Below are 27,419 nucleotides of genomic sequence, written 5' to 3' on the forward strand. Positions count from 1 at the left end.
TTCTCCAGAATATCAGGCAGCTTTTTACTTTGCTCATAAAAGTTACAGACAATAAAACACGGGCCAGTAGCCACATCCTGCTTGGTAGGTCCAGGTCAGAAATCAGGGAAGTGCTTTACTCTAAGAAGTCAGGATAGCCCTCGCACAGGCTGACCAGGATGGTGCTGGAATCCCCATCATCGGGACATCTCAGAACGTGGCTAGACAAAGCTGTGGCTGGCCTGATCTGTTGTTAACAGTGATTCTGCTCAGAGTGAGTAGCTGGGCTGGAGACTTCCAGGGGTCACTTCCAACCAATCCTTCTCAGGAGAATGCCCAAAACAGCTCTGATTGTGCTCTCAGCTACTGCAATGGGACTGCTATACAACAAGAAATACAGAATCATAGAATCATAGACTGGTTTGGGTTGGAAAGGAGCTTAAAGCTCATCCAGTTCCAACCGCCTGTCACAGGCAGGGACACCTCCCACTAGAGCAGGTTGCTCCAAGCCCTGTCCAACCTGGCCTTGAATGCTGCCAGGGATGGGGCAGCCACAGCTTCTGTGGGCACCCTGTGCCAGCGCCTCAGCACCCTCACAGGGAAGAACTTCTGCCTCAGAGCTCATCTCAATCTCCCCTCTGGCAGGTTAAAGACATTCCCTCTTGTCCTGTCCCTACAGACCCTTGTCCAAAGCCCTTCTGCAGGTTTCTTGTAGCCCCTTTAGGCACTGGGAGCTGCTCTAAGGTCTCCCCGTAAGGAGCCTTCTCTTCTCCAGGCTGAACAAGCCCAGGTCTTTCAGCCTGCCTCATTTGGAGAGGTGCTCCAGCCCCCGTGCTGAGCCATGCAGTCTCCATAAGGTCAGTGTGGCGTGCAAGGCTTGCTGTCTTACAGTGGGATTGCACCTTGATTCTCAGGAAGTATTGTTTGGCTTTGAGCTATATGATAAATCAAAGACAGTATGTCTAAAGCTGCATTTCCCATCTTTCCTATGGTAGAGCTGCATTAGCCTGGGTAATGTTTATCCCAAGCTCATACACTGGACAGCTCACTTGTGAGTGCACCTTCTGCCTTTTCTCAACTGCTTATTTGTCCTGTCACTGCTGCAGTGCTGCTGGGAGTTTCAAGATGAACACTCGCAGTGTTTGTTATGAGGACATGGTGCCAGCACACATCTCTGTGTGGTTGGTGTGTCTAAGTGGTTTGTGGTTTTTTTCCACTTCTGTCTTTCTCAAGCATTTGTACCTGCTTTGCTGAAACTAGACATTGTTAATACATTATTTTATTAGAATTGTACATTAACATAGCTGCACTGGAAAGGTGAGTTTGAGGTAACTTGGGTAACAGCAAGGCACTGTTCACTGAAGGTTATGGTTTCACTTGTGGGACCTCAGCCCTCTCAGGGCCTTCTGCTGCGTGGAGTAGGTGAAGAGGTGGCACCAAAGGGGTGGACCTTCCAGCATGCAGCAAAACACTAGGACACAGACTGTAAGGTTTCCAGGAGCGTTGTTACACTGGCCCCTGAAAAATGAGTTTGTCTACTCCTTCATTTGGAGCCTTCTGTCAGAGAGCTGTGGAAAAACCACAACTACATTGTGGGTTTTCCTTCAGGGCTGATGTTAGGTGGCAAATGTAGCACCGTGTTTTTGGTTGAACAGTGCTCTGCAAGGTCTCCTATATGCTGAAGCCCACAAATCCATGCTCTTGCTTTCTTTTTGTACATGTAACACATCTCCCTTAGCCATTGCTATGGTTCATTCTCCCTTTGGTCATCCCTTCCATCATGTGTCTTGCATGCATGAGAGTAAAAGACAGACATTTATCTCAGCCTTATGGTAAGCATATGTGGAAGCTCCAGGCATCAGGTTCATTGTCTGTTCTTATAAATGTTGTATCTGGACATCCTCGGAGTGGCATGTCCTTCTCTTGGAGCACTCCAGCTGTCCCGTGTGCCCAACCAGTTGCCCTGTCAGTCAGTGAGAGGCATATCCCAGTGTGTGGGGTGGGTATTCCCCAAGCCCAGGGCTGTGGCTGAGCCCTGGGTGGGATAAGAGCACCACAAAGCATCCCGTTGCCCCACTCTGGGGCCTTGCTAGCAGCCACCACCTTTCTGAAAATGGGTGCTTTCTTGGCTGTTTCATTGGAATTTTAGCACTTCCATCACTGACAAGCAGTGGTGGGAGGAGATGTGTGCCCTCTCCTATGGTAGGGTTGTGGCTAAACATTTATACATCCTCCAGGCAGGGCAGGTCTGTGAGCAGAGATGCCAAAGGCAGCTCACTTACAGGCATACAAGTCCTAAAAGCAGCAAAGGCAGTTTGAAAGTTGGCTAGAGGGAAAACAAACTAAAGGGAAAGGGGACCACAGATAAATTATTATAAGATGGTGCAAAACTGCTTGGCAGGCCATACTTAGAGCACGGTAATCAATGGTCCCTTGTCAAAGGGAAGTTTGCATGAAGGAAATCCTGCAGGGATCTGCCCAAGGTATCGTTCTAGTCTGTATTTCCAGTAATGAATGGCATGTTGACATTGAGAGCACTTATTCAAACAGTTAATTTGAACTGGAGCTGGGAGAGAACATGGTGTGCTGCACAGAACAGGCTCAGAATTCACAAGCCTCCTGCAGCTGAGGGCATGCTAGAAGACTGGAATGCTGTTCAGTAAAGATGCACTTAAGATTGAAGAGTCCATCAGAAATAATTAAGTGACAAAGACAAATGAAGGAGCAGTTTACAGACAAAGACGTAGGGGCTCTGGGGCATCTAAAACTGAGTGTGAGCCAGCAGTGTTGTGCTAGAATACAAACAGCCAGCATTTGCCATTGTGTAAATGAGAATGTTGTCTGGGAGGCATGAAGTAACCTCCAACTTTACAAGGAAATTATAAAGCCTCAGCTGGAATATTTTATCTTGTTTGGACTCTACACTTCAGGAAAGATGTAAGCCAATTGGATAAAGTCCAGAAGAGAGTAGCAAGAACGATGGGAGATGTGTAAAACATGGCCTGTGAGCAAATATTAAAGAGATTGAGGCTTCTGCCCTAAGAAAGCAAAGTGGGGACATGAAAGTAGGCTTCAAATGCATAAAATGCTGTTGCAGAGAAGGCTGTTTGCAATGCCTGTCATCAGTAGAAGACACAGTTACACACTTCAGTTGCAATGGGGACAACTAACTCTTCCTAGCTCTCTTAAGATAGTAAAGTGTGGGAGCAGGGAGTTGCCTGGGAGTCCGTATCACTGGAGGTCTCTAAGAGCAGGTTACGCAAAACAATGAAGTCACATTGGCCTTGTTTTGGGGCAGAGCAGGGACAAAATGACTTCCTGAAATCCCTGTCAAGCCTGTTCTTTCAGTCTGTAAAGCCTAACCTAGATGAAAAATACTTACCAATGCAGAGGATGACAAACGCCTGGGTCTCACATGGGAGTTGTTCTTTATTTGGTGTCTTTTTGTTTCCCCGATTTTAAGTGCGTCACGTCTAACTTGGCTGCTGTCACTCAACTGCTGCTTTGCTTTTTCTGGTCATCAAAGAACCTTGATATGAGTTCAGAGGAAGGTTTACTGTGCTTCATTCCATGTGTACACATTTAATGTGCATTTAACCATGTAAATAAATGGATAAATATCCCCACTGTGCTTTGGGATAGATCCTCCTTCTCCCTGGACAGCCCTGCCCTCCTGCTCCTTAGGGAAAGGCAGGATTAGCCAGCAATGCACAGGGCAGCAGCAGCTGCTGGGCTCTGCACCATGCAATCTGCTGGAATGGGAGCAAGGAGGGGACATGGCCTTTGAAGAAGGTCAGCAAGCAAAAACTATACAAGTTTTGGTGCTGTGGGGCTCTGTGCTGTTCCCCAGCTGAACCCTTGGTGTAACTCTTCTCCCACCTCCTGAGAAGAGGAGGTGTTAAGGCGACCAGCCCATCCAACATCAGCCTTTCTGAACTTGCTTGGCACTGCCCCATCTCTGTTCCACCATTTGCTTCCCTCCTCACATGTTGCAGAAGCCTTTTTTTCTTGGATTAAGTAGGTTTTTTTCTTGGTGCTTGATCTGTTCAGAGATGGGAACTCACGTATGCCTTCTCATTCCTGGGGAGGGGAAATGGGATTGCAGGGGCAAGCAACGTCTTGATTCTTCTGAGCCTTCAAAATACAACAGAACTGTCGCCTCCTTGTAAGGCATTAATATCATTCTCAGCTGTTTCCAGTGGTGAGTGTCCTTCCACATGGTGATTATCTGCCTGTACTATCCATACATCTTATCTGACCATAATAGTATTTCCACCATGCGTGTTGTTTTGTGATCTAATTGTCTTTACATGAAAAACACGAGGAAATTGGTTCACAACTGGAAAGAAATAGAATTTATGAGACAGTGTTCTTATGTGGAAAAAAAGGTCTTACAAAAATCTGTAATGAAAGAATTGGGGTGAGTCTGTGTGGAATAAACAGATTTGCAGAGCCAACAAAGACAGCGCATTCCTGTCTATCTCCACTTGATGGCCCAACCAGATAAGCTATCCACATTTATCATCCTTTGAAACTGGTTGGATTCAATCCTGAAACCATTTTTAAGGCCTCTGACCTGTAAAAGGTCTGCAGAATGAAGCCCAAGTGAATTTCAATATATCTAAAATTTGTTTTCACAGTATGGCCTGCTATAGGAAGCTTGAGTCTGCATCAGTTACACTACAGTCAGGATGCCTGCTATCTAACTTGTGCAACATCTACAGACATCCAAGCTTGTCATATCAAAACATAAGAAAGAAGAGAGAGGAGAGATAGCAAGCCACTGTAAAATACCTGGAAGACCCTTCCCTGTAGCTGTCATGGTCCTTACTTCACATCATTAACTCTGCAAGGAGTCCTGTGCTGTCTGGAAGGACAGTCAGGATACATCTCCTGGGATCTGGAGGGTTAAGTGCGTGTTTGTATCCTCTGTTTATAATCAGGACACAAGCAAGCAACGTAATAAGCTGGAAGCATGTCTGCAAAGGAGTGCCCATCAGAGTCTGCAGCACTGACTGGCCTCTAGGATGTTTACTCCTGTGTCCTTAGATAGGTTTCACCTGCACTATTGCTGTCTAAGCAAAGCAGAGTTTGATTCGCCTGACAAGGTACCATCCACAGAGTGGACAACTCCGTTTGCATGGGATCTTCTAGTCTCACCATTTATCCATGAAAGGAAATAAGTACTTTTACCTCCCATTTGTCTTTCTGAGGTAAGTGTCTAGAATAGCTTATGTGAGCTACACCCTGGAAATGCCAATCTTTTTTTATTGACTCTTAAGAGGAGCTTCAGTGACAATCCTGACTCCACAGACAGGTAAAACTGGCTGCAGTGTATCTCACCAGAGACCTGAGCTTGCAGCCTAGAACTGAAAGGGAACTTAAAAAATATCCTCACTTCCCTTTTATGGGATGGTCCAAGGCTGGAGCACCTCCCATATGGAGACAGGCTGAGAAAATTGAGGCTGTTCAGTGGGGAGAAGATGCATGGAGACCTCAGAGTAGATTCCAGTATCTGAAGGGGCCCTGTAAGGATGCCAGAGAGGGACTCTTCATCAGGGGCTGTAGCGATAGGACAAGGGGTGATGGGTTTAAACTTATACAGGGGAGGCACTGGAACAGGCTGTCCAAAGAAGTGGTGAATGCTCCATGCCTGGCAGTGTTCAAGGCCAGGCTGGACGGGGCTTGGAGCAACCCGGTCTAGTGTGAGGCGTCCTTGCCCATGACAGGGGCTTGGAACTGGATGATCTTAAGGTCCTTTCCAACCCAAACCATTCTATGATTCTATGATTACTGCCCCTTACTACTCCCATAGCAGAATGCAGCCATGATGGTGTCAGCAGGCACAGAGAGGGCTGCATAGTGAAACAGCCTTTTCCCATCAGGTCCTATGGTGTGAGCACACCTCCCTTCACGCCCAGAATATCTCCCCTGGCTTTCTTCCCCAGCAGTGCGTAGGATACATAGCACATCTGTAAAATGCCGCACCCCATTTCTACACTTCATTCCTACAGCTGTTGCAAACACCGTGGCGTGCTCACACATGCACACAAGCATATTTGCGCAGGTGCTCACACTTCAGAGGGGCAGCACTTTGGGGGAGATTCAGTGTCTGAAAAGCTGCAGTAGTCTTGGGAATTACTTGAATAACAGGAGCTGGAAGGCTAGGCCAATAGCTCTGCAAACCAGACCAGGGCAAAATTATTTATCTAGGGGCAGGAAGCCTTGACAGGTTCAGGAAATACCAGAAATATGACCTGTTGGCACAGCAATGGTTGAAGAAAGAAATATGTCTTCAGATACCTTTATTGCACAAGTGGCTGGCAGGAATGCAGTGGAAAGGAAAGGCAGGATCTGCAAGTACAGCTTCAGGGATGTCTCAGGAGGAGAACACCTTCCCCATAGCACACTTTGCCTCATTCAAGGTAGCCACAGCATATGGCTTAGAGCTGGCCAGAGTGAAGCTCAGCATTACAGAGCTGTAAGCCCCGCAGAAAGTTCTTCTATGTTCTAGAAACTACTGGGTCTGAGCTGAAAAAAAAAATAAATGCATTTTTGTGTGCAGTACTTGTAGGTTTTATTCAGCAGAGGGGAAATACTTTTCTGCTGTTGTAGCAATGAATGGGAGACCAGTGGTTACCCTGAGAAGTAACTGTCTGAGGGTAACAAGGTCATTCCCAGGCCTGCAATATTGGCTGTTCCTCAGCACTCCAGCCCTGTGCCCTTGAACAATGCTATTCTGCCTTGGATCTTTTCCCCATCAAATTTTAGACATTATAATCTCCTCCAGCCTCAGCATTACTACCCACAGGCACACAGCACCTTGCACTGCCGCAAGCCCTCTAGGACATGTGCTGAGTCCATGTTATCCCACATCCGCTGCATATGTCAAGTGGAACTGGCTGTTTGAACTGTGTAAGCAGCCCATACCCCTTGTCCCCATCTCCTGAAGAGCCTGCTGCCCTACAGAGGAAGCCTGGGCTGTAGCAATGGTGCTTGTGACTATGGGCAGGGAGAGTGTGGTGTGCAACCCACCGCTCTCTGGCCTGATCCTTCCCAAGAGGGGTCTATAGGGAAGGCTGCTGATACTTCCCAGGGTTGGGGGGGAGTTGGCATCTGGGGATGATGGCAGCTGGTGGACTGAGGGAGAAGGTCGTACATCTCAAGATGAATGGGTTTAGGGGTCCTTTTTTCAGGCAAGGGGAGAAAAAAGTGTAGGAGGACTGGAGAGAGTGTAAAACATCCTCATGCACAGCTCCCATGCTTCTGGACCAACCTGACTGCCAGTGAATGCCCTTATCTGCTTCAGAAAAAAAAAGATCAACACATGCTTTTTGTTATTTCCTCCTCACCAGAACTGCACTGCCCTTTTTATTGGCTTTACCTCAGCAAACAGTGGCATGCTCCATCCCTTGAGGTCGGCTGTCCATCTGCACTTTCTTTGGGTTCATGGGTCAGCCCTGGTGTTGACCTGCTGGGAGACACAAGAAACTGCCAGTTATCTTGTGGCCTTCATATTTCAAGTGAGCTGGCTCAAGCCACAGCTTGACACATCTCCCAGTGCTTTATGCACCCTCCTCCATCTGTGTGAAGGTTGTTATGTGTGGTGTCACTGAAGTAAAGCAGTAGTGTTTATGTGAGGTGCTGTAGACCTCTGCCAGCCCCTCAGGGCCTGTGTCCGCTTCACCATGCAGCTGAGATGATAGCCTGTACAGGGATGTCCCTGCCTATTTCCTTCCCAAGACAGGTACCACTGCAGCAAGTCAGCAAGAAGCTCAGTCGTTTTGCTTGAAATTTAAGAAATAAATGTCCCCAGGCAGGTCTGGGTTGCAAAATTACTGTGTGAAGCTTTCAAAACCTTTAATGTACATGTGCTGATGGGAAAACTGTGAATAGGAAGAAACCCTGTCTGGGAGAGACAGCAAAGAGAGTGGTGAAATTTCCATTCACCTCTCAGCACATCTGGACAACCTCTGGGTCTTTTGCAGGCACCTGCAATTAAGATGAAGTAATTTCTGCTCTGGATCTCTCCTACCTTGATAGCCCCTGTGAAGTAACGAAGTGTATTTTACTTGCTGCTGGTTTGGGGGGTTGGCAGCAGGCTTCTAGCTGGTATTTTCAGAGCCCAAAGCAAGGAAAATAGCACTGCTCTCCCCACTTGTATTGCCTTACAATGCTTCATATTTGGCTCAGGCAGTATCAGGATCGCTGATACCAGGTCTGCAACTTCATGCAGCTTACTACAGCTGAGCCTCTCTGCTTTCCCAGTACTACATGTGCCCAGAATGCACAGCTACTCTGTGGTTAGCCATGGAGTTGCTCCGTGTCTGTGGGAGTGGTTTACAACTCTGTGTGGGTGGTAGATTCAGCAGGAAAATATTTGATTATGCTGAAGAAATTCTCTGATGTGCTGCAGCTGTAATACCTCTTGCATTAGTCAAACAATAGCACGCCAGCTACCTTGCCCATCACATTAAAGATGACTTATATACTTCTGACACAAGCATGCATGTGGCGTGCTGCCATCCTGCATTCTCAGCTGAGGTCAGCCTTACATGGTGTGTCCTTATTTCCAGGCTTTTCTTGTCTGTGGTGTTATGTTCTTCCCATTTACTAAATGGCTTTCTGTCTCCTGGAAAGCAGGAATTCTGCTTTCACATTATCTCAATCCTAATCGAGGTCCATATAGTCTCATGGTCACAAACATCATTAGTAAAATGCCACCTGCAACAGCAAGGGTTGGGGCAGGGACTGAAATGTGTAGCTGCAAGCGGTCATTTCTGTGACAGGAATGTCAAGTCCAGCACTTCTGAGTTTTAGGAACATTTTCTTGGTCTGCATGAAAAAAGTATGTATTACTTAGTGTCCTGCTGCTACCACCAGCCATCTTTCCTGTTTCTGTGCCCTGAGCACCCTTTCCTGCTTACTTTGATTTACCCTTTACCTTTCTTCCACTGATGTTCCTAACTCCAAGCAAGTTTCTGATCCAGCTGTGCAACCACTGCAACCTGCAGCCTGCCCACTGACCCCAGGAGGAGCAGAAACAACAGCTTGTGCTTTTCTAGGCAGTATCCAAACAATAGGTGAAAATTCAGTGCCATAAACACATTGCATTTCCCTCACAAACCCAGTGCTTAGGGACCTTCAGCATCCTGGGGCTAGTGAGCAGCCAGGTTCTTTCCATCCAACATGGTGCTGTCTTTGTCTTGCAAGTAAATTTCCCAGCACCAAACCAGTATCTGCTAAAACATCCTGGTCTGAGTGGTTGATCCCTGACATGTCTAAGCACCATTGGAAACCACAGCTGGAAACTCCAACAACCTTCATCCTCGTTGTGCCTTGCCCATGCGCTGTTGTCATGAGCAGTACCTGGGTCAACATGGGTAGAGCAACCTGGTCTAGTGGAAGGTGTCCCTGCCCATGGCAGGGGGTTGGAACTGGATGAGCTTTAAGGTCCCTTCCAACCCAACCCAGTTCTATGATTCTGTAAAACACGGCAACAGTGGTTGTGGTCAACTTGTATGTGACACTTTTGTGATTAGGACACTCACTGCGTCAGAGAATACCCATGGAAACTCAAAGGGACTTCTGTGTGTTTTGAGGTTCTCCTAAAATTCATCATTCACTACATTTATATCTCATAGCTTCTATGGAATGCCAGAGCGGCGAGCACTGTAACATTAGTATGTTGCAAGATCAACTATGCTTTCCACAGACATATAATTTTTAAGCATTGTAAGCACATAAAAAGATTTAAAGCAATTAAGAAGCATCAGGTACAGTACGCACCGATTTACTGCACCATCATAAGCTAGACCTTAATCAAGAATATAAAAGCAATTTTAATAATGCTTGGTAAATGGAGGATGACAACAGATGAAGTAGGAGAATTTTCTACCCTGTGATCACACAGAGATATCTCCATTTTCAGTGGTGCTGCTGTGAGTGGGGAAAGGAACTGGGTAAATACAGAGAATGGCTAGTTCTTCAGAGGAAGTGTATGAGAGATCTATCCTGGCAGCCCAAGCACAGCCTGGAATGAATTTGGCTAAGGGTGCCACTAAGGCTATTGGTAAGTTAGTCATTTTGGAACTTTACCTCCAACCTTTACCAAATCTCGAACTGTTTATTTTCAGAGAATAAACGAGACTTATTTTATCTTTGCTTGATGAGAAAGCAACCTCAAAGTGAGCTGAAAACACTCCATTTCTTTGAGGCAAGTGACTCAGTAGTTCATTTAAATAGGCATGTTCGCGGAGTTCCTGTCAGCACACCCTGTCCCATCTCTCAGATCCAGAGTACTCGTAGCAGCCTGGGGATCAACACAGCCACATGCATTAGAGGGGCTCTCTACTTGAAGACAACCTGTACTGCAGTGCTGGAAGGCAGTGAGGAAGTTCACCACTTGAGACAATTCTTACCTCTTTCGAAGTACTTGCTAAACGTGAATTGAGAGAGCAGTGGATGGAAGGAATATAACCATGACCTACTGTAGTACTTTCCCTGCCTAATTTTTTTCCATCTCTCTGAGTCAGTTAAGGAGCTTGGAAGGATTTAGTCTGTGGGTTGAGGTTTTTCTTTCATATCTCACCAGCTACAGTCAACACCTACTCCAACTAAACTTATGAACTGTAGCTCCAGTAGTGAGCCATCTGTGGAGACACCAAAGAGATATGAAACATTTTTATTATATATTTTGTCTTGTACAGGTAAAACTTTTTAGTGACAGTTTCCCTCTGATACAGGATGCCCAGCTAAAGGGTGATAAATAAACCTGCCCTGGTAAAATGACCTAAAACCTAGAAAAACCAGGTGTGTCTCAGACAGTGCTGGAAATAGCATTATTATCACTGCTAAGCCTTCAGTGAAGGGCTCGCTTTTGTTGCACGGTGTTTGCAAAAGGAGGGCCATGGTACAGATCCCAGTGCTCATTTTGAAAGATCGAGTAAGGAATATTGTCATCAGCTTTTCCCATGCTGTTGAGGTAGTGACAAGCACCTCTATCCTCAACACATGGACAAAAGATTTCAAGAACTCTTGGATGGTGCTTGTCTCCATGGCGCTATTTTGGGACTGAGGAATATGGCAGCCTTAGACTCTTTTTAATTGAACTGCCTGTGGGATGGAGCTGGATTTCAGTTTTGACACTGCAGCTCTTGCTGAAGTAGTTCATGTACTACATGGTGCTCTGCTTACAGCACTTGTCAGATTGAATCTCCTGTTTCATGCAAGTGCAGAGAGATTTGCGTCTGTCACTTCTGCTGCTTTTCTTGTCTCTCTTCATTGGGAGGATGAAGTAAAGGTCAGGGTCCTGGGAGGCCCATGAACGAGTGTGACCTGGCAATGCAATGGGAGGACACCATGTGAAGGACCATGTTGCAGTTCAGAAGCTCATGCATGGGCTGGTTGGAGCTGATATTGCTATAGGTGACCCATAGGTTCAGTGCTGCAGGGGTCACTGGACCAAAATGTTGGAGCATAAAAGATGAGAGAGCTGTTGTGCTGAATCAGGACAGTCCTCACACTCTGCAGGAGGTCAGGAGGGGAGAGCAGCATGGTTCTTCCTGGCCTGGAGTTAGTTCTGTAGACCTCATCATTCCAATGAAACAAAATCTTGTGCTACAGCATAGGAGGAAAACATTTTCCTTGTATTCTCATTCCCCCATTCATCTGCTTCTAAAGTTTTACTTTAGAAACTTAGAAAACTGAATGGTTTACTCCAGTCTCAGGGCATTGCAAGTGATTTCCCCTCTTTACAAACCCACACTCCCCCTGACTTTCCTTTGGGCTGTTTTTTCCCACACACAATACCGTGAAATTAAGTGCCATGAAACCCTTCCTGATTCATCACAAATGTGGGGAAGATCTTAGTCAGGAAGGGGAGATAAGGTGTGAAAGCACTGACAGCACTTTGTTTCCGGCTGCTGAGGTTTCCTTCCAGCAAAGCCAGCTGCAGCATGGTGGCTTCAAACAGCCTGGAGGTTTGGTCTGGGGCCTGCAGTATTGAACTCTGAAAGGAAAACTTGTTTCCAAAGCAGGGCTGTTTGTACTCCCTTCCACTCACAGGTCCAACCAATCTTTGCACTGTTAGGAGCCACAGGCAGGCTGCAAACCTTGCTGAAAGCCTAGAAAGATGCAGGGGAGCAGCAAAGGAAGGCCAGGAGATTTGCAAACTATCTGCACATAGGGGTGATTCCTACATGACATTGGCAAAAGCGAAGTGAATCCAAAAACGATGAGGTAAGACTATGGGGCCTGTTCTACCCTAGTGCAAAAATCACTTCTAATTCTTCATGTTTTAAGGAATAGTTTGAGAGCAGCTCTGTGGAAGGGGGACTGGGGGTCCTGCTGGACAAAATAGGAGTGAAGAGTGTGCTGCTGCAGGAAAGAAAGCCAACAGGGTGCTGGGGAACATCAACAAGGGCATCACCAGCAGAGATTGTCCCACTCTACTCGGCTCTTTTCAGGCCACACCTGGAATACTGTGTTCAGTTTTGGTTCCTGCTACACAAAAAAGATGTGGATGGGCTGGAGAGGGTCTACAGAAGGGCCACAAAGATGGTCAAAGGACTGGAAAGCTGTATGAATAAAGGCTGAGAGAATTGGAGTTGTTCAGCCTAGAGAAAAGAAGGCTCAGGGGAGACCTTATCACTGTGTTCCAGTATTTAAAAGATGTTTACAAAGAAGATGGAGACTCTCTTTTCACAAGGGCTTACATGGAAAAGGCAGGGGTAATGTCTTAATATAATGTATCTCCCAGGTTACTTCTGGTGAGATTCTGATTGGATGCAATATGAAAATTTTTCACCATGAGAACAATCAGCCACTGGAATAATCTCCTTGGGAGGTGGTGGATTCCCCAACACTGGACACTCTTTAAGATTCAGCTGGACAGGGTGCTGGGCATCTTTTCTAGGTCATGCTACAGGTTGGGCGGAGAAGAGATTCAGAGCAGCTCTGAGGGGAAGGACATGGGGGTTTTGGTTGACGAGAAGCTTAACATGAGCCAGCAGTGTGTGCTCACGGCCCAGAAAGCCAACCGTATCCTGAGCTGCATCAAAAGAAGCGTGACCAGCAGGTCAAAGGAGGTGATCCTGCCCCTCTACTCTGCTCTCATGAGACCTCACTTGGAGTACTGCGTACAGTTCTGGTGTCCTCAACATAAAAAGAACATGAAGCTGTTGGAGTAAGTCCAGAGGAGGGCCACGAGGATGATAAGAGGGCTGGAGGACTTCCCGTATGAAGACAGGCTGAGAGAGTTGGGGCTGTTCAGCCTAGAAAAGAGAAGGCTGCGTGGAGACCTCATAGCAGCCTTCCAATATCTGAAGGGGACCTATAAGGATGCTGGTGAGGGACTCTTCCTTAGGGACTGTAGTGGTAGGACAAGGGGTAATGGCTTCAAACTTAAACAGGGGAAGTTTAGATTAGATATAAGGAAGAAGTTCTTTACAGTGAGGGTGGTGAGGCACTGGAATGGGTTGCCCAAGAAAGCTGTGGATGCTCCATCCCTGGCGGTGTTCAAGGCCAGGTTGGACAGAGCCTTGGGCGACATGGTTTAGGGCAAGGTGTCCCTGCCCATGGCAGGGGGGTTGGAACTAGATGATCTTATGGTCCTTTCCAACCCTAACCATTCTATGATTCTATGATTCTCTGCTTTGCCTAGAAAGGTTGGACCAGATGATCCATGAGGTCCCTTCCAACCTGGTATTCTGTGATTCTATGATCCATGTCAGTAACTGGTGCAGCCTGCACAGCTTCATATTATTCAAGGCAGAAACTGGGTTTAGAGCTGCTCAGCATAAGAGATCTGTTAAAATGAAACCAAACTCCAAATCTATTTATAAAGACATGAGATAGCACCAATACAGGTGCTGTAGGGGTGACAGGTTGTAGCTGCTACAGATCCTTTGGGCCAGGGAAAGTTATTGCACGCTAAGCAGATCAAGAGGTCCTCTGGCTTGCCCTGCTCTATTCGCATAGTTTGGCTGATGAAACTATGGAGCATTTAGTTCCTAAAATAGCACTACACATGACAGCATGCAGAGGTACTAAATCCAGTCCCGAAAGCAATATGAGCACACTGAGGAGGGATTATGCTAGACTTTAAAGCCCTGATGTTTGGCTGATGTGGTATGTTCAGACTAGAAAGCAGCTGCTTTGACCTCAGAGTGCTGCTGGATCATGGAGAGGGGACACCATGTTCTTTCTTCAGCTGCTACACTTTGATCACAGAAATCGTCAGCATTCAGACCTCCTCAGAAGCTGTGTTTCTTGACTGACATGATGTCCCAGAGTGTGTGGCTTTCTGAAGGCCTGACACATCATATTATTTCTCATTCTGCCAAACAGATGCAAAGTGAACTTTTTTTCCCCCAAACACCCCAGGTTTCCTCTTTCCTTTGGGAGGAAATGTTTAACCACATCTGTGAAAACCCTCTTTGGTTCTGTTGGCATGTAGAACTTGGGTCTTGCAACTGTTTTTCCTCTCACTATGTCATTTCAGTTTGAACAAGTGGCTTTCTACTGCCTTGCTGTTCAGTAACTAATTTCATAGAATAATAGCTTTGTTGAATCACAGCCTGGTTTTGGTTGGAAGGGACCTTAAAGCTCATCCAGTTCCAACCCCCTGCTATAAGCAGGGACACCTTCCACTAGACAAGGTTGCTCCAAAGCCCCTTGGGTGTCTCCCAGGGCTGCAGGACATCTTTTTGTTCACAAACCACCTTCACGGTCCAGAGAGTGACAAGGAAACTACTGATTATTCCTTTCCTTCATTTGCTAAATTGAATAATGAACATGTGGCTGATAAGGGAGAACAGAACTTGTTGGTGTTGGTCTGCAAGTGCTAAATTACACTCTCAAAGAGTGCAAGCTTTTAGCCTGACTCTAACATCCTCTCTGGAAAATTGTGTGGGATATAAAATCTAGCCTAGTATTGAATCTATTCTTAATAGTACTGATCATTATTTTACCACATGTTTACAAGTAGTTTTCAGATTTTCCAAGCAGGAGAATCAAAGGCTGCATTTAGTACTCCAAGACAGGACTCTGTCTTGGATGTATTAAACAGGGTGTTATCTCTCACCAAGCCTTTTCTGTGTAGTTCTGAAAAAAAATCATCCCCCTTCCCCATTCACTCTAATCATGACTAAACGGCAGAGAAATTTGTGTTGAGTTACTATCTTGGTAAATTTCGTTGCTTCCAGTAGATGGCATTACAGCAGTGCAGTCCTGATGGAGGTTGGTTCCTATCCCTGCTTGGGCTGCAGGAACAATCCCTCTTTCACTGTGTGCACAGAAGTGGAGGTTTTTTTCTCCTAGCTCTCAAAGTAAATGGGTTTAAAACACTCTTGGTCTTTTCATATCCTACCCAATAAAAGACTTTATTTCCTTGTAGACGAAACCTTTAGTGACATGGTTTAGTGGTGAACTTGGCAGCGCTGGGGGAATGGTTGGACTTGATGAACTTGAAGGTCTTTTCCAACCTCTTTGATTCTCTGATTTTTCAATGTGCATATCTCAACAATCACTTTATTTTAGAAAATTTGTCCAGACACTGAGTGGTTTGGGTTGAATTCACAAATATGCAAAGCGCTGGGCGCTGCTCTTTCATGTATGAGCCCGCAAATTATGTATCTGGGCTTTCTGTATGGCAGAGGGGAGCAATCAGGCACTTCACACCATCTTCACAGCAGCTAGCAGGCAAAGGAGAGATGAATTGCAAGAAGCAGCTGGTAATTTTAACCGATTAATTACATTTCTAATATATTTGTAAGGTTTTAAGTACATTCTTTGTACAGTCTCAAAATGCAAAAATATTGTTGAGAGATATGCTGGCATAAAAAGCCTCAAGTCAAATATGAATATAACTGCTTTTACTGCTAATGTCAAAGTCAGTTCTGATCAAAGTGTGTTACCCCACTGAGTGCATTTGGGCACAGCATGAGTGGACACCATAGCCCCACTACATGCATTTCCAAAAGCCATTCTTTAAAGCACTTGTCTTGAAGTCAACTCACATTATTCACTAATCAGCAAGTTACATTACAAAAATAAATCATTACCAGAAACGTGGGTAGCATATTCGGTTGTTTACCTTTGCATTACAATAAATGTAAATTAGAATTTGTCTTTATTTAATCATGCATTTAAGTATTTGAAGCCAAGACAAGCTGACTCACGAAAGACAATTCCTAGCATTTGATTTTCCTTCTGTGTAGTTAAAACACGTTCCAGTTCTTCCTCATTGACCCAGCATGGAATTTATTAGTTTACTCCCCAATTCACAAAAAGCTGAGTAAAATTTAAACATTTCCCCATGATTCAGCAAGGCTGCTCGTCCACCACGTTTTGCACTTGCAAAGAAAATTCAATGCTCAAAGTATTTTTCTTTGCAAGCAAAAGCATGCTGTAGCCTGGGGAGAAGGGAAGAGAGGGGTAAGCAGGGAACGTTTCTCAAGGATTTGGGCATCACAGGGGTAGGGGATGGCACCTTCCTCCATTTGGGATCTGTAATCCCAAGTCCTTTCCCAAAATGAGGAACCTAACACAACCCTTGAGGACATCAGTATGTGTATGTGCATGTGCATGTGCATGAATATGTGTATAAAGACAGACTAAACAGTATTCCCTTTTTTACCCAATAGGCCTTTATTGGTTCTTGAAGCGTGTTAGCATCCTGTTAGCATCACTTATGCAGGGTAGAAGGCCTCATGTGCCCTGATGAAAGCACTGACTGCCAACCTTAGACTGTTAGGCCCAAGGGCTCTCTACTGCTTCGATACCACTTGGCCATGTTCATCCAGAATACTGAGAGAGATGCAGGATTTCAGGCTTTGTCATGGTTGGATGGCTGTTGGTTGGGATTTTGGCAATGACAGTTTCAAATGAAGTGGCCTAAGTAATCCTTTGACTGTAGCGATAGGACAAGGGGTGATGGATTCAAACTTAAACAGGAGACATTTAGGTTAGATATAAGAAAGAAATTCTTCCCTATGAGGGTGGTGAGGCACTGGAACAGGCTGCCCAAGGAAGTTGTGAATGCCTCATCCCTGGCAGTGTTCAAGGCCAGGTTGAATGGGACTTGGAGCAACCTGGTCTAGTGGAAGGTGTCCCTGCCTGTGGCAGGGGGTTGGAACTGGATGAGCTTTAAGGTCCCTTCCAACCCAAACCATTCTATGATTCTGCGATTACACTAATTTGCTTATTTTCTTATTTGATATTGGCAGTCAGTCAGTATTATTTATTTGGTTTGGTACCAACATGTTTATTCAAAAAGAATGGTGGTTTGGGCTTTCTAACTCGACTTCTGCAGAAGTTGCTGTTGTAACTCCACTGTCTGCTGTTTGCAGCTTTTACAAAGTTTTGCAATTAAATTGTCTGTATTCAGTGGTCAAAAATAATTTTCCATTTGCTGAGAAAATGAGCAGAATGGCTAAACTTCAGAGGAAACTTGAGAGAGGGAAAGCATCGTCAGTCTTTTGAGTATCAAAACTGGTGTGATGTACATTTGCATATCCCAGCTGCTAAACAGCCCAAGTGGAAAGAAAAAGGAGATTTTCTAGGGAAATAGCTTTGTTGAGGTAAAAAAAATGCTATGGTGTGTGTATATGTCACTAAAACCACATCTCTGAGTCATTCACAGCTGCCTTTGATGCAGACAGCAGGGGTGAAGGCACTGCCACTGCTTGGTCCTTGTTCCCAGGGTCAGGGCCACGACTGGCTGTGCTGCAGCGGCTGTGGCTGGGCAGGTCACGGTGTCCACAGTGGGCTGCAGGCAGGACCCTGGGCTGGGCTTGATTTAATTCCATCTGGAAAGGCTGTTGTCATGGCACCAGCTTACAATGATGTGTGCTATAGCTGTACCCCTGCTTTCTTGCCGAGCACGGCCCTAGAGCAGACCTGCGCTGGAAGAACCAGCGATGCAGCTCCCAATCTGCTCTGTCTCCACCCATCCCATCTGGCTGACAAGGGAGCCAGGGCTGGGGAGCAACAGCAGAAAGAGATGGAAGGAGATGGGAAGTGCAGGCACCTTCCTCACAGGGTGAGAACCTGGTTCAGAGAACACTGAGGGTCAGACCCATTTGTCTCTGCATAAAACACGTAACTCTGGTGTGTGATCAAGGCCTCTGTCACCCTTACATTGATGTTTCCCTTCAACAGAAACGACCTGGGAGCGGCCAAGCAGCGTGCCTGGGACTCCAAAGAGCCCTGTGTCACAGAAGAGTTCTGCAGGTACCGTTTGCTGCTGTGACTGACCACTGCGTTGGGTGAATCTGCTTCTCCACCACTCAGCAGAGCAAAGGAAAATGCTGTGATTATGTGGGATGTGTTTTTAATATACATGGGCATGTGAGTGTAGCAGAGTATGGGAGTTTTCCCTTCTGATACATCTTCTTGTCTGTTGTTTCCCTACTGATGCATCTTCTGGCTGGGTGTCTAAGGTGTTTGCTCAGAGCCGAGACGGCTCCTTCCTTGGAGCGTGGAGGCAGATGGTGGCCCAGCAAGCCAGCAGGGCTGCTGGCTCTCAGTGGGAAGACAGGCTGCCTTTCCCAGTCCCACTTTCTGCTGTGGCAGGGGAAGCAAAAAGCTCCAGCATGGAGTCCTCCACAAGCTGCAGGTGAATATCTGCTCCACTGTGGACCTCCATGGGCTGCAGGCAGGTATCTGCTCCACCATGGACCTCCATGAATGGATATCTGCTCCACCATGGGCCTTCATGGGCTGCAGGTGGATATCTGCTCCACTGTGGACCTCTATGGGTTGCAAGGGGACAGCCTGCCTCACCATGGTCTGCACCATGGACTGCAGGGGAACCTCTGCTCCGGTACCTGGAGCACCTCCTGCCCTTCTTCTGCACTGACCTTGAGGTCCACAGAGTTTTCTCTAACATATTCTCAGTCCTCTCTGGCTGCAATTGCTGTTGTGGAGTTTCCTCCCATTTTCTTAAATATGTTGTCCCAGAGGTGCTACCACTGTCACTGATGGGCTTGGCCTTGGCCAACAGCAGGTCACCCTTGGAGCCGGCTGGCATTGGCTCTATCAGACATGGGAGAAGCTTCTGGCACCTTCTTACAGAAGCCACCCCTGTGCCTCCCCCCACTACCCCCAAACCTTGCCACACAAACCAAATACAACATACCCTACTTCTTCAAACACGTAATTTTACGAAACAGCGCTAGGGGAACTGTTTTGAGTTTGGACATCTCTTTTTCTTGGCTCTTTCCAGCTCAGTAACTCCTGGCTGAGCTGATAACTGCTGATAAGAGCCTGCTGTGGGTCCATGGGCTGAGCTTCTGTAGAGTTCAATTCTGGGGTCTTTCTGGGTTGGAGCTAACACGACACATTGACAGCCTGTTGGGATGGGGAGAAGCATCCGTAGTTTCTTAGGCAGGAGGCAGTGAACACTGGTGATTTAAAAAAGACACTGATTTATATCTGTATATTCAATTATGCTATTATAGTTTTTTAAATGTGCATTTATTCATTTGCTACCAGCAGCAAGCCTGTTAACTCTCCATGTGTTCTTACAGTGAATGGCTATTACATCTCTGGGAGCCCGGTACACCAGCTCGACTCTGGTCATATGAGCCTCCGAAAAGCCAGTGGGGATCCACAGGTAAGTTTGGGCAAAAATTCAGACAGTGCCGTTCACGGATAAACGGGTCTCCACTTGAGTAGTTTAGGAATGTGCCCAGGACACGAGATCAAGAGCCATTTTCTTTTAGGAAATGCCAGATCAGACAAGATTTGTTGCATCTAGAATAGTTAGTCTTTGTGTCCAGCTGGTAAAACAGTACAAAATGCCAAGATACTTGGGATTTTTTCATCTTATCACTCTGACACTTCAGTCACTATTAACAATCCTACAAATTTTCCTGCCATTCCAGCCTGAAGCCTGGGCCTGTCTCCAGCACAGTCCTCTCTCTAGACTTGCACATCTGCCCATGTCTGTATCTCATTGTGCTTTCTTGCAGCTCCAGCTTTCCCTCCCAAAGACAGTATTCCCAAAGAATTTGTCTGAAACTTGTTTCTCAATTACTTCATCCATTCTTGCATGTCTTCTTACAGGCCCTCCTCTGTGCCTGACATAGCATGTGCCTCACCCATGTCATCACTGACCCATGGACAGCCGTTTGTCTGTTTGTCCAAGTTTTCAGTAAATATCCCTGCACTTTTTCTTGTACCACTTCTCCTCCCATGGAACTCTTCGCTCCCTGCCAGAACAACAGTTGAATAGCTGATGGGTTGTACTCCTGTAGGTTTGTGGTTCCCTGCCCCCTGGTAACCCCGATGGTATCAGACCTGAGTTCTCTTGTCTCATTTCTGTAGTAACTGACAGGTTCTTCTAAGTGCAAGTCCTTAAATACTCACAGTGAAATGCATGTTTGATTTGTGTGCTGCTGCCATCCTGACTTGGGTTGCCTGCTGCTCTCAGCATCCCTCTGATGTTCCCTGTTTCTTGGTCTTAATTTTGTGTTGTCTGCCAACTGTCCGTCTTTGTCTCAACCCACTTTCTCACCCACTGCCTCCTAAGTAGTGGCCTTCAGCCCTGCCCTCGTGTTCTGTTGCAGCTAAGTTAGCATTTCTGGTTTTGCTTCCACACCAGTGGATTCATAGCATCTCCCATGACACAGTCCAGCACTTTGGACTCCCTCTTCCTTCCACATCAAACATCTTGCACTTAACTGCCCGTGCTGCTTCTTCTCTGAGCAGTTTGCAGAGGCTGGAGGCAAAGCATATAAAAAAAGCATGACCAAACTAGGTCAAAGGCGTTTTAAAGCCTGGTGTAGTGTAGTGCATTATCAGACACTCCTGTCCACACGTCTGCTGTGACTCCCTCAGAGAACCCAAATAAACGTGCAGGCTGTGCCTTCCTTTTAAAATGGCTGTGGTAAACCTTGTACAAAACATTCATTTCTCAAGGTATCTGGTTCACGATGTTTTTGCAGTTGGTTCACAAGTCACATTAACTGACGCCTCCAGAACTTCCTTTGTAGCAACATTTGCTGCTTTCCATTTTTACAGTGCTGAGCCTGACTTACATTTATAGCCACCTTTTTGGCCAAATTCACCTCTGAGCTACGTGGGAAGCCCATTACCATGCACTGCTTTGCTCAGCTGCCTCAACCATCAAACTGACAAAAATCCCTTTCATGACGTTTCTCATTCACTCCAACAGCCACTGTGATACTTTCTTTCCATTGCTCCTTTATTACAGTTTTTCCCAAATTGAAATCCTGGCTTCATTCCTGCTTTGAACCTATAACTAGTTTATAACCGGCTGCTAGTGCATTAGGAGCAGCTCGTGTCCATGCACACTCAGGAGCCTGCTCTTCCTGGGAGCTGGCTGCTTTTGTAGAAGAGTCCTTAGTAAGGAAAACATCTGAACTGTTGGTTGCAAGAAGCTGTTCTCTCCTTCCTCAAACTCTCATACACTTTGGCCAGTCCTGCTCCCATTTGCTTGTCCTGGGCCACCCCAAGCTGCTTCGCCTTGACTGCCTCCTTGTCTGCCCTTGGCACAGGCTGTCTCCTGCTGCAGAGCTGCTTCCAGGCATCCTCCAGGATGCTTTCTTAGGGCTGGGCAGCAGCCATCGTTCAAACAAACGCTGGCAAGATCCCTCAGGCACATTTCTTGGAAACAGGTCAAGGGGGGAAAAAGCCACAGCAGAGAACAACGCAGAGCTGTGCTGTGCTGGGCGCAGGGCCAGGCCTTGTTTACGGCTTCCTAGAGAGCAGCTGAACGCTGCCCCTCCAGATTGTCACAACAGCCACGGCGGGAGCAGCAGCACAGCCCGGTCCCGGTGCAAGGCGCTCGGCCCAGGGCACGATGGGACTGGAGCTGGCGGCGGGTCTCGGGCTGTACCCGAAGGAATCGCGCTGGTGAGGGCCCAGCAGGAGTACTGCTCGGCCGGGGCACGCTCATGCTCGGCACCGCTGTGCCACGGGCGCGGGGCAGGGGGCGCGGGGCGCGACCTGCCGGAGCGGTCACTCCCGTCAGAGGCAGCGCTGCGGGACGGGGCCGTCCTGAGGGCTCGGCGGGCGGGCGGCGGGGCCGCCTCGGTTGGCAGCGCGCGCCGCCATTGGCCACGCGGGTTGGCGGCGGCACCGCCTCCACTCCACCCCGAGCGGAGCGGAGCCGAGCGGAGCAGCGTCGCGCTGCCGGGCCATGGGGTCCTCCTAGCTCCCGCCCCGCCATGCTGGGCTCCGAGAGCGGCCGTGACGATGCGCCCCGCTTGTCTCTACAGACCCCGGGGTCCCCGGCGGCGCCGCGGCGGCAGAGCAAGGAGAGCAGCCTAACGGTGAGTGCTCTGGGCGGCGGGGGCTTCGTGCCGGGGGGCGGCGGGCAGGGCCTTCACTGCGAGTGATTTTGGTGTGGAAACACCCGGGGAGGGTCAGGGATCTTCCTGGACAGAATTCCAGTATCGTTTTCCCTTTGATCCCGGTGGATCTGGGATGAGCGGGGGTCAAGGGTAGACGCGTTCTCCAGAGGTGCTAAATGTGAAGCAGGCGTCCTGAGGAAACTTCCTCGTGTGGAAACCCCCCTCCATAGCCTCTGCACTTGGAGAAGCACTCACAGGTTGGAGAAGTACAAATCTGAGGAGATGGGTCGTTGCCTTGCCAGGACAGAATCTTTTTTTTTTTTTTTCCCCAAAGAGGTGTCAGAAGGTATTTTTCTGTGTCAGAGTGTCCAGGTGAAGATTTATGAGGGAGAAATCATAAAATGTTTTGGGTTGGAAGGGACCTTAAAGCTCATCTAGTTCCAACCTCTTGCCCCAGGCAGGGACACCTTCCACAAGATATAGGTAAAGATTTTAGGTTTCAGTCCGAAGTTAATCTTATATTTGCTTTTAATATTAGTAAATAAATATAGCTGACTCAATTAAAATGTTCTTCAGTATCCTGTTTACAGACATTAATATCTTTTGTGTGCCTGGTGACCTCATCTGGAACACAGTTTGCACTTCTGGACTCCTCAGTGCAGGACAGATGTTTAAACGCAGAAGGAAAATCAAAATAGATTTATGAAAGTCTCTGGGAATAGAAAAGTTTGTTTAAAAGGAAATAATAAAGAAGATAAATGAGCAGATAAATAAATTGCAGTGATAAAGGAGAGGCAATAAACATGCTTACAGCTGCAAGCATTGGCAGGGTATAAAATCCACAGGAACTAAAGGAATAATGTGATGTTATACATCATTGTTGACTGTTATTATGTGAGGAGGTTGTTGTCTATATTATCACACACAGCCTGATTTATCTGTTGGTGGATTTATATGTTGGTAGGCACAATTACCTGTGTTTCTGGTGGGAGGGATAAGTGTTTGGAAGGAGCATGTACAGGAAGGAGCAAGTGCAGGTCAGTCATTGCTATGTAGGTATGATTTTATGGGGGAAAAAATATCTTCAACAGTTTGCTTGGTTGTCAAAATCAGTTGTTACAAATTAAACATGTACTGTTACTGTTAGTGTGTTGAGGGAGTGGTATGTCATGGAGCTGGTTTAGATTTGCAATGTTCTGGGGAATTGGCTGCAGGGCCGTGGTGGCTGGGGCTGGAAATTTGTCCAAGCCACCTAATGCAGCTCCTGCCCACCCGAGTTGAAGGGGTAGGAGCAAACCGTGGGCTGAACATCATGTCCAGGTGGACTAGAGATGGTGGGTTGCAGGGTGCAGCAGAAGAGAAGAGCACCTGTGTTTCTGAAATACTTGCTTCTTACAGGGCTGAGGACTCAGGCTGTTCATTGAGGGTGGTTTTCATTGTTCATATTTGCTGGCCCATGTGCCATCTGGTAGCATCTGCAAAGCAAGAAACTGTTGTGTGTTACATCAGGGTCACTGGGTGTGCACTTGTCCAGCAGAAGTCTGAAGCTTCCAAGCACGATGCATCAAACAGACAAAACCAAGCTAATTTTAACAGCTGTTTGCTCCAAGCCATTGCCTGCATCAAGGAAGCATTGTGAGAAACAATTCTCATACAGAGTGTAAGCTGTAAAACAATGTAAATTTCTCCTCTGTCTCCTGGGAGGTTATATTTGTTCAGCGCCACTCAAGCTGACATTGGGATGTTCTGGGTAACAGAGCTGCAGGGCATGTCCTTAGCTTTCTGTCAGATGGTTTTTCTTGGTCTGTAGCAGTGCTCAGGCAGAACCTCTTCTTGCAGAGGAGAATTGTGTGACTAAGTTTGGGCTCTCAGAACAGCAAACCTCCCCCAAACCAAAATCCTGTGTTATGCAAACTGTGGACATGAGGTGATGTCCAGCAGCTGCAGCCTCGCTGTCTCCATTCCCCTGCTTTCAGCAGAGGAGTGGGAGTTTGTTCCCATCTTCCTAGGACTGCATCTGCCTCTTCTACAGCCAAATAACCATTTAGGAACACAGCTTCTGAAAATCCTAAGGATGGTGGGAGCTGGAGTATTTCTCATCTATATGCACCCAAAAAGAAGAAGAATATGATGTTTTATCTTTGGTAAATGAATCTTAAAACCACTGAGTTGTCTGTTTTCTTTGGAAGGGTTATATCAGAGGCTGTTATGAAACTGCTGCTTATACAAATTATTGATGCTCTCTTAGGAAGCAGCAGTGCAGGTTAGTGGTCTGCAGTCTGTGTTGATTTTTGCAGTGAGTTTCAAGGTGGACTCATTAGTTTTAGGCTGGATGGTTTGCTGTTTGATTCCTGAAGAGCTGTCTCTGGACATGAGTTACTTGTGGAAGCTGGAATTCCTTTATTATAGGTGAGGGAGAGTTAAATAGAGAATGTTCTGCGGGGTGGTATCGACTCAGGGAACAAGCCATGCCTCACTCAAAGAGCAAGAAACCTCTCTGATGATATGGTACTTCCGAGTGTGGGTTTCCTTCTGAAGAATGCTCTAGTGCCTTGTCAAGATACAGCATGACTTGGAAAATGCTGGCATTTGCATTGCGTATGTTGAACACATAAAGGAACACGTGCTGCAGATGGGAAGAGGGGCAGCCTACATGCAGTAACTTGGTATTTTCTGCTGCTTTGCTCTGCGTCTGACATGACATGAGGAACACAGTCTGAGGCTGCATGTTCACCACCATTCTCTCTTCTGCTCTGGGGCCGACTGCATGGCAGAAACTGTGTGAAATCCCTTGCTTTGGATGGCATGGACCAAATAATCTCTAAACCTTTCTACAGATGGACCAAATAAAGAGGGCTCCTAAACACTTTTGGTGGAACTTTCCATTTGAAATAGGAAGAATATCAGTTGACTTTGTTAATAATCAGGATTTCAGTTGTTTGATCTCCCATTCTGTTGTACCACAGCTGCAGCATCACCCTGCCAGCGCTAAAACCACATGCAGACTCATGATATTGAAGCTACCTAGACACAGTTCAGGCATTCCTGGGCCTCTCCTGACTGGCCAAGCCTCTTCTGAGATCTCCAGCCTTTGCATTTGGCTCTTTTGCCCAAACAGTCACTCACTGCATCCAGTGGAGTTGGTCATTGTACTTTTTCGGTCTCAGCTAGAATTGTAAAGCAATTAGTTAGGCAATCTGACACAACCGTGCTGCGTTTAAGGTGCTGTGAATGTGTAGAAATCAGGAAAAATAATGTGCATTTTGAAGTTGAATAAATGAACAAGCATGTTGCCCTGCTTTAGTCGCTTTAGCATGGCCCAGTAAGCTCGCCCACTGTCTGCTCCTTTATTTATATACTGCCTTATGTAATAAACATGTAGTTGATTACCTAAGCCTTGATCAAATTATTCTTGGTTTATTCATGTTGCTGGGCAATGTGTCATTTGCTGGTGAGTGCTGGTAACAACTTCAAAGTCTCCAGAGACTTTGAAATCCACAGAATGAATGTGTGTGTCCAACCCAACAAAGTTTCTTGCTCGTGTGCATGCTGCCTTTGTGCAAATCCTGTGCACTGACCTGCCACCCTGTGATTTTTCTTCTTCTGTCACTCCTTTGCATCTCAGACATAGTCAAGAGTTACCTACAACCATGAGTAAACAGCTCATTTTGCCATCACTGCCAATGTATTCTTGTAAAACATGAGCTGGAATATTTAGCTGCTAAAAGTATAGCTGCTTTTGCTCATGATCAGTATACAGACAAAAGTATTTTGAACTATTTATTGAGCTTGGTCCACAGCAGGCTTGTCAAGAGAAATGCATCAGTTTCTGTTGCTTCTCTGGGTCATGTTCCCCTGAGCTTTGTTGTCACCATGGTTTTCACAGCATGTCTTCTCTGTCTGTGTACCTTCTTCTAGCCTCGGTGAGCCAGTGGCTCTCCCACAGATTTGATGGTGCCACTCATGTCCTGTGGGAGCTGGAAGGACAGGCTGCTGTCCTCTGGCATGTTTGCTTAGCTTGTCCCTGCAAGACGCCTTGCTGGTGCCTTGTCATTAATTTTGCTTTGTTGCAAGCTGGCAACAGCCATTATTTTTATTAGTGAAGAGGCCAAATGAGGAGTTAATATCATGGTGAGGCTGATTATCGCCTCAGCAGAGCCTATGCAAATCTAATGTAGGTTATAACGTGTTGTTTTCCCTTGAAGTTCTGTGCCTCCATCCTTAGCTGAGATGTGTGTTTTAATTTTTGTTTCTTACTGCCAATTCCAGCCGTAACAGTCAGCTTCTGCACCCCTCTGTTCAGGCCTTGCTGGCTATCAGCATTGTGGAAATAGATTGGTGCTGCCATGGTTTGAATTTGGACCTTGCATGTAGCCTGACTGGCTGTCAGGGGTGCAGTTAGTGAGAACAGTGGTCTCTTTTATGGGGAGGGGGCATTGCTGTCTGTGGGACCGATAGAGCTATTTAATGCTGTTAATAAACATCAGGATGTCATTGTGAGATGCTTTGACTCTCTTTAGCATCAAAAAGCTCATTGGTGGGACTAAGCTGGTGAGCCTGAGTGGGGTTTTTTTAGCTATCTTTGATTTTAGGAATAAGAAAAGGAGCATTTCAGAGGGAGGACTGTGGTGGGGATGAGATGTGGTCACTCCACTACTGGCGTGTGGCCATGTCCTGCTCAGTGCAAGCCCAGTGTTCTCCTCCCTGCTGGGAAACCCTGAGAGGTTTTAGAAATGTTTGGAAATACAGATCTAAGAGCTCTTGTTTTATGAAATCTGTGGTGATGAAAGGAAAGAAAGATTCACAGGATTTCCTATGCAGCTGTATATAACTTTCAGTAAAATTTGTAGAGTTTCAGAAACTTTCATACCCCCTCCAGGACTTTGTTCAGAAAACTGTAAGTTCTGTTAAATTCTGTTTACCACACAAATGATCTTCAAAAGCATCTGCATTTTATTTTGTCAATTCTGGCACCAGTTTCCTTTTAAATGTCATACTAGACCCAATCGGCCTCATGACTTTTTCCAGACCTTTTAGCATCATTTCTAGACAATTATAAGCTTCGGAGAAGTGGAAGATATTTGATTTATTTAATAAAACTTTGAGTCTGATGATATT

The 27,419-nt window shown here is 46.5% G+C and overlaps 1 protein-coding gene across 4 annotated transcripts in view; it reads left to right on the plus strand.

The window, feature by feature from the left end:
• The window catches only part of GAS7 (growth arrest specific 7), a 99,064-nt gene that overhangs the window by 35,781 nt on the left and 35,864 nt on the right, over positions 1-27,419 (plus strand). For all 4 annotated transcript variants that reach the window (XM_030505857.1, XM_030505858.1, XM_030505859.1 and 1 more), the window contains exons 3-5: positions 18,142-18,213; positions 19,512-19,597; positions 22,227-22,280. In XM_030505857.1, coding sequence (XP_030361717.1) covers positions 18,142-18,213; positions 19,512-19,597; positions 22,227-22,280 — 212 coding nt within the window. The remainder of the gene's footprint in view (positions 1-18,141; positions 18,214-19,511; positions 19,598-22,226; positions 22,281-27,419) is intronic.

This window comes from Strigops habroptila, chromosome 14, assembly GCF_004027225.2.
Source record: "Strigops habroptila isolate Jane chromosome 14, bStrHab1.2.pri, whole genome shotgun sequence".
Lineage (NCBI taxonomy): Eukaryota > Metazoa > Chordata > Aves > Psittaciformes > Psittacidae > Strigops > Strigops habroptila.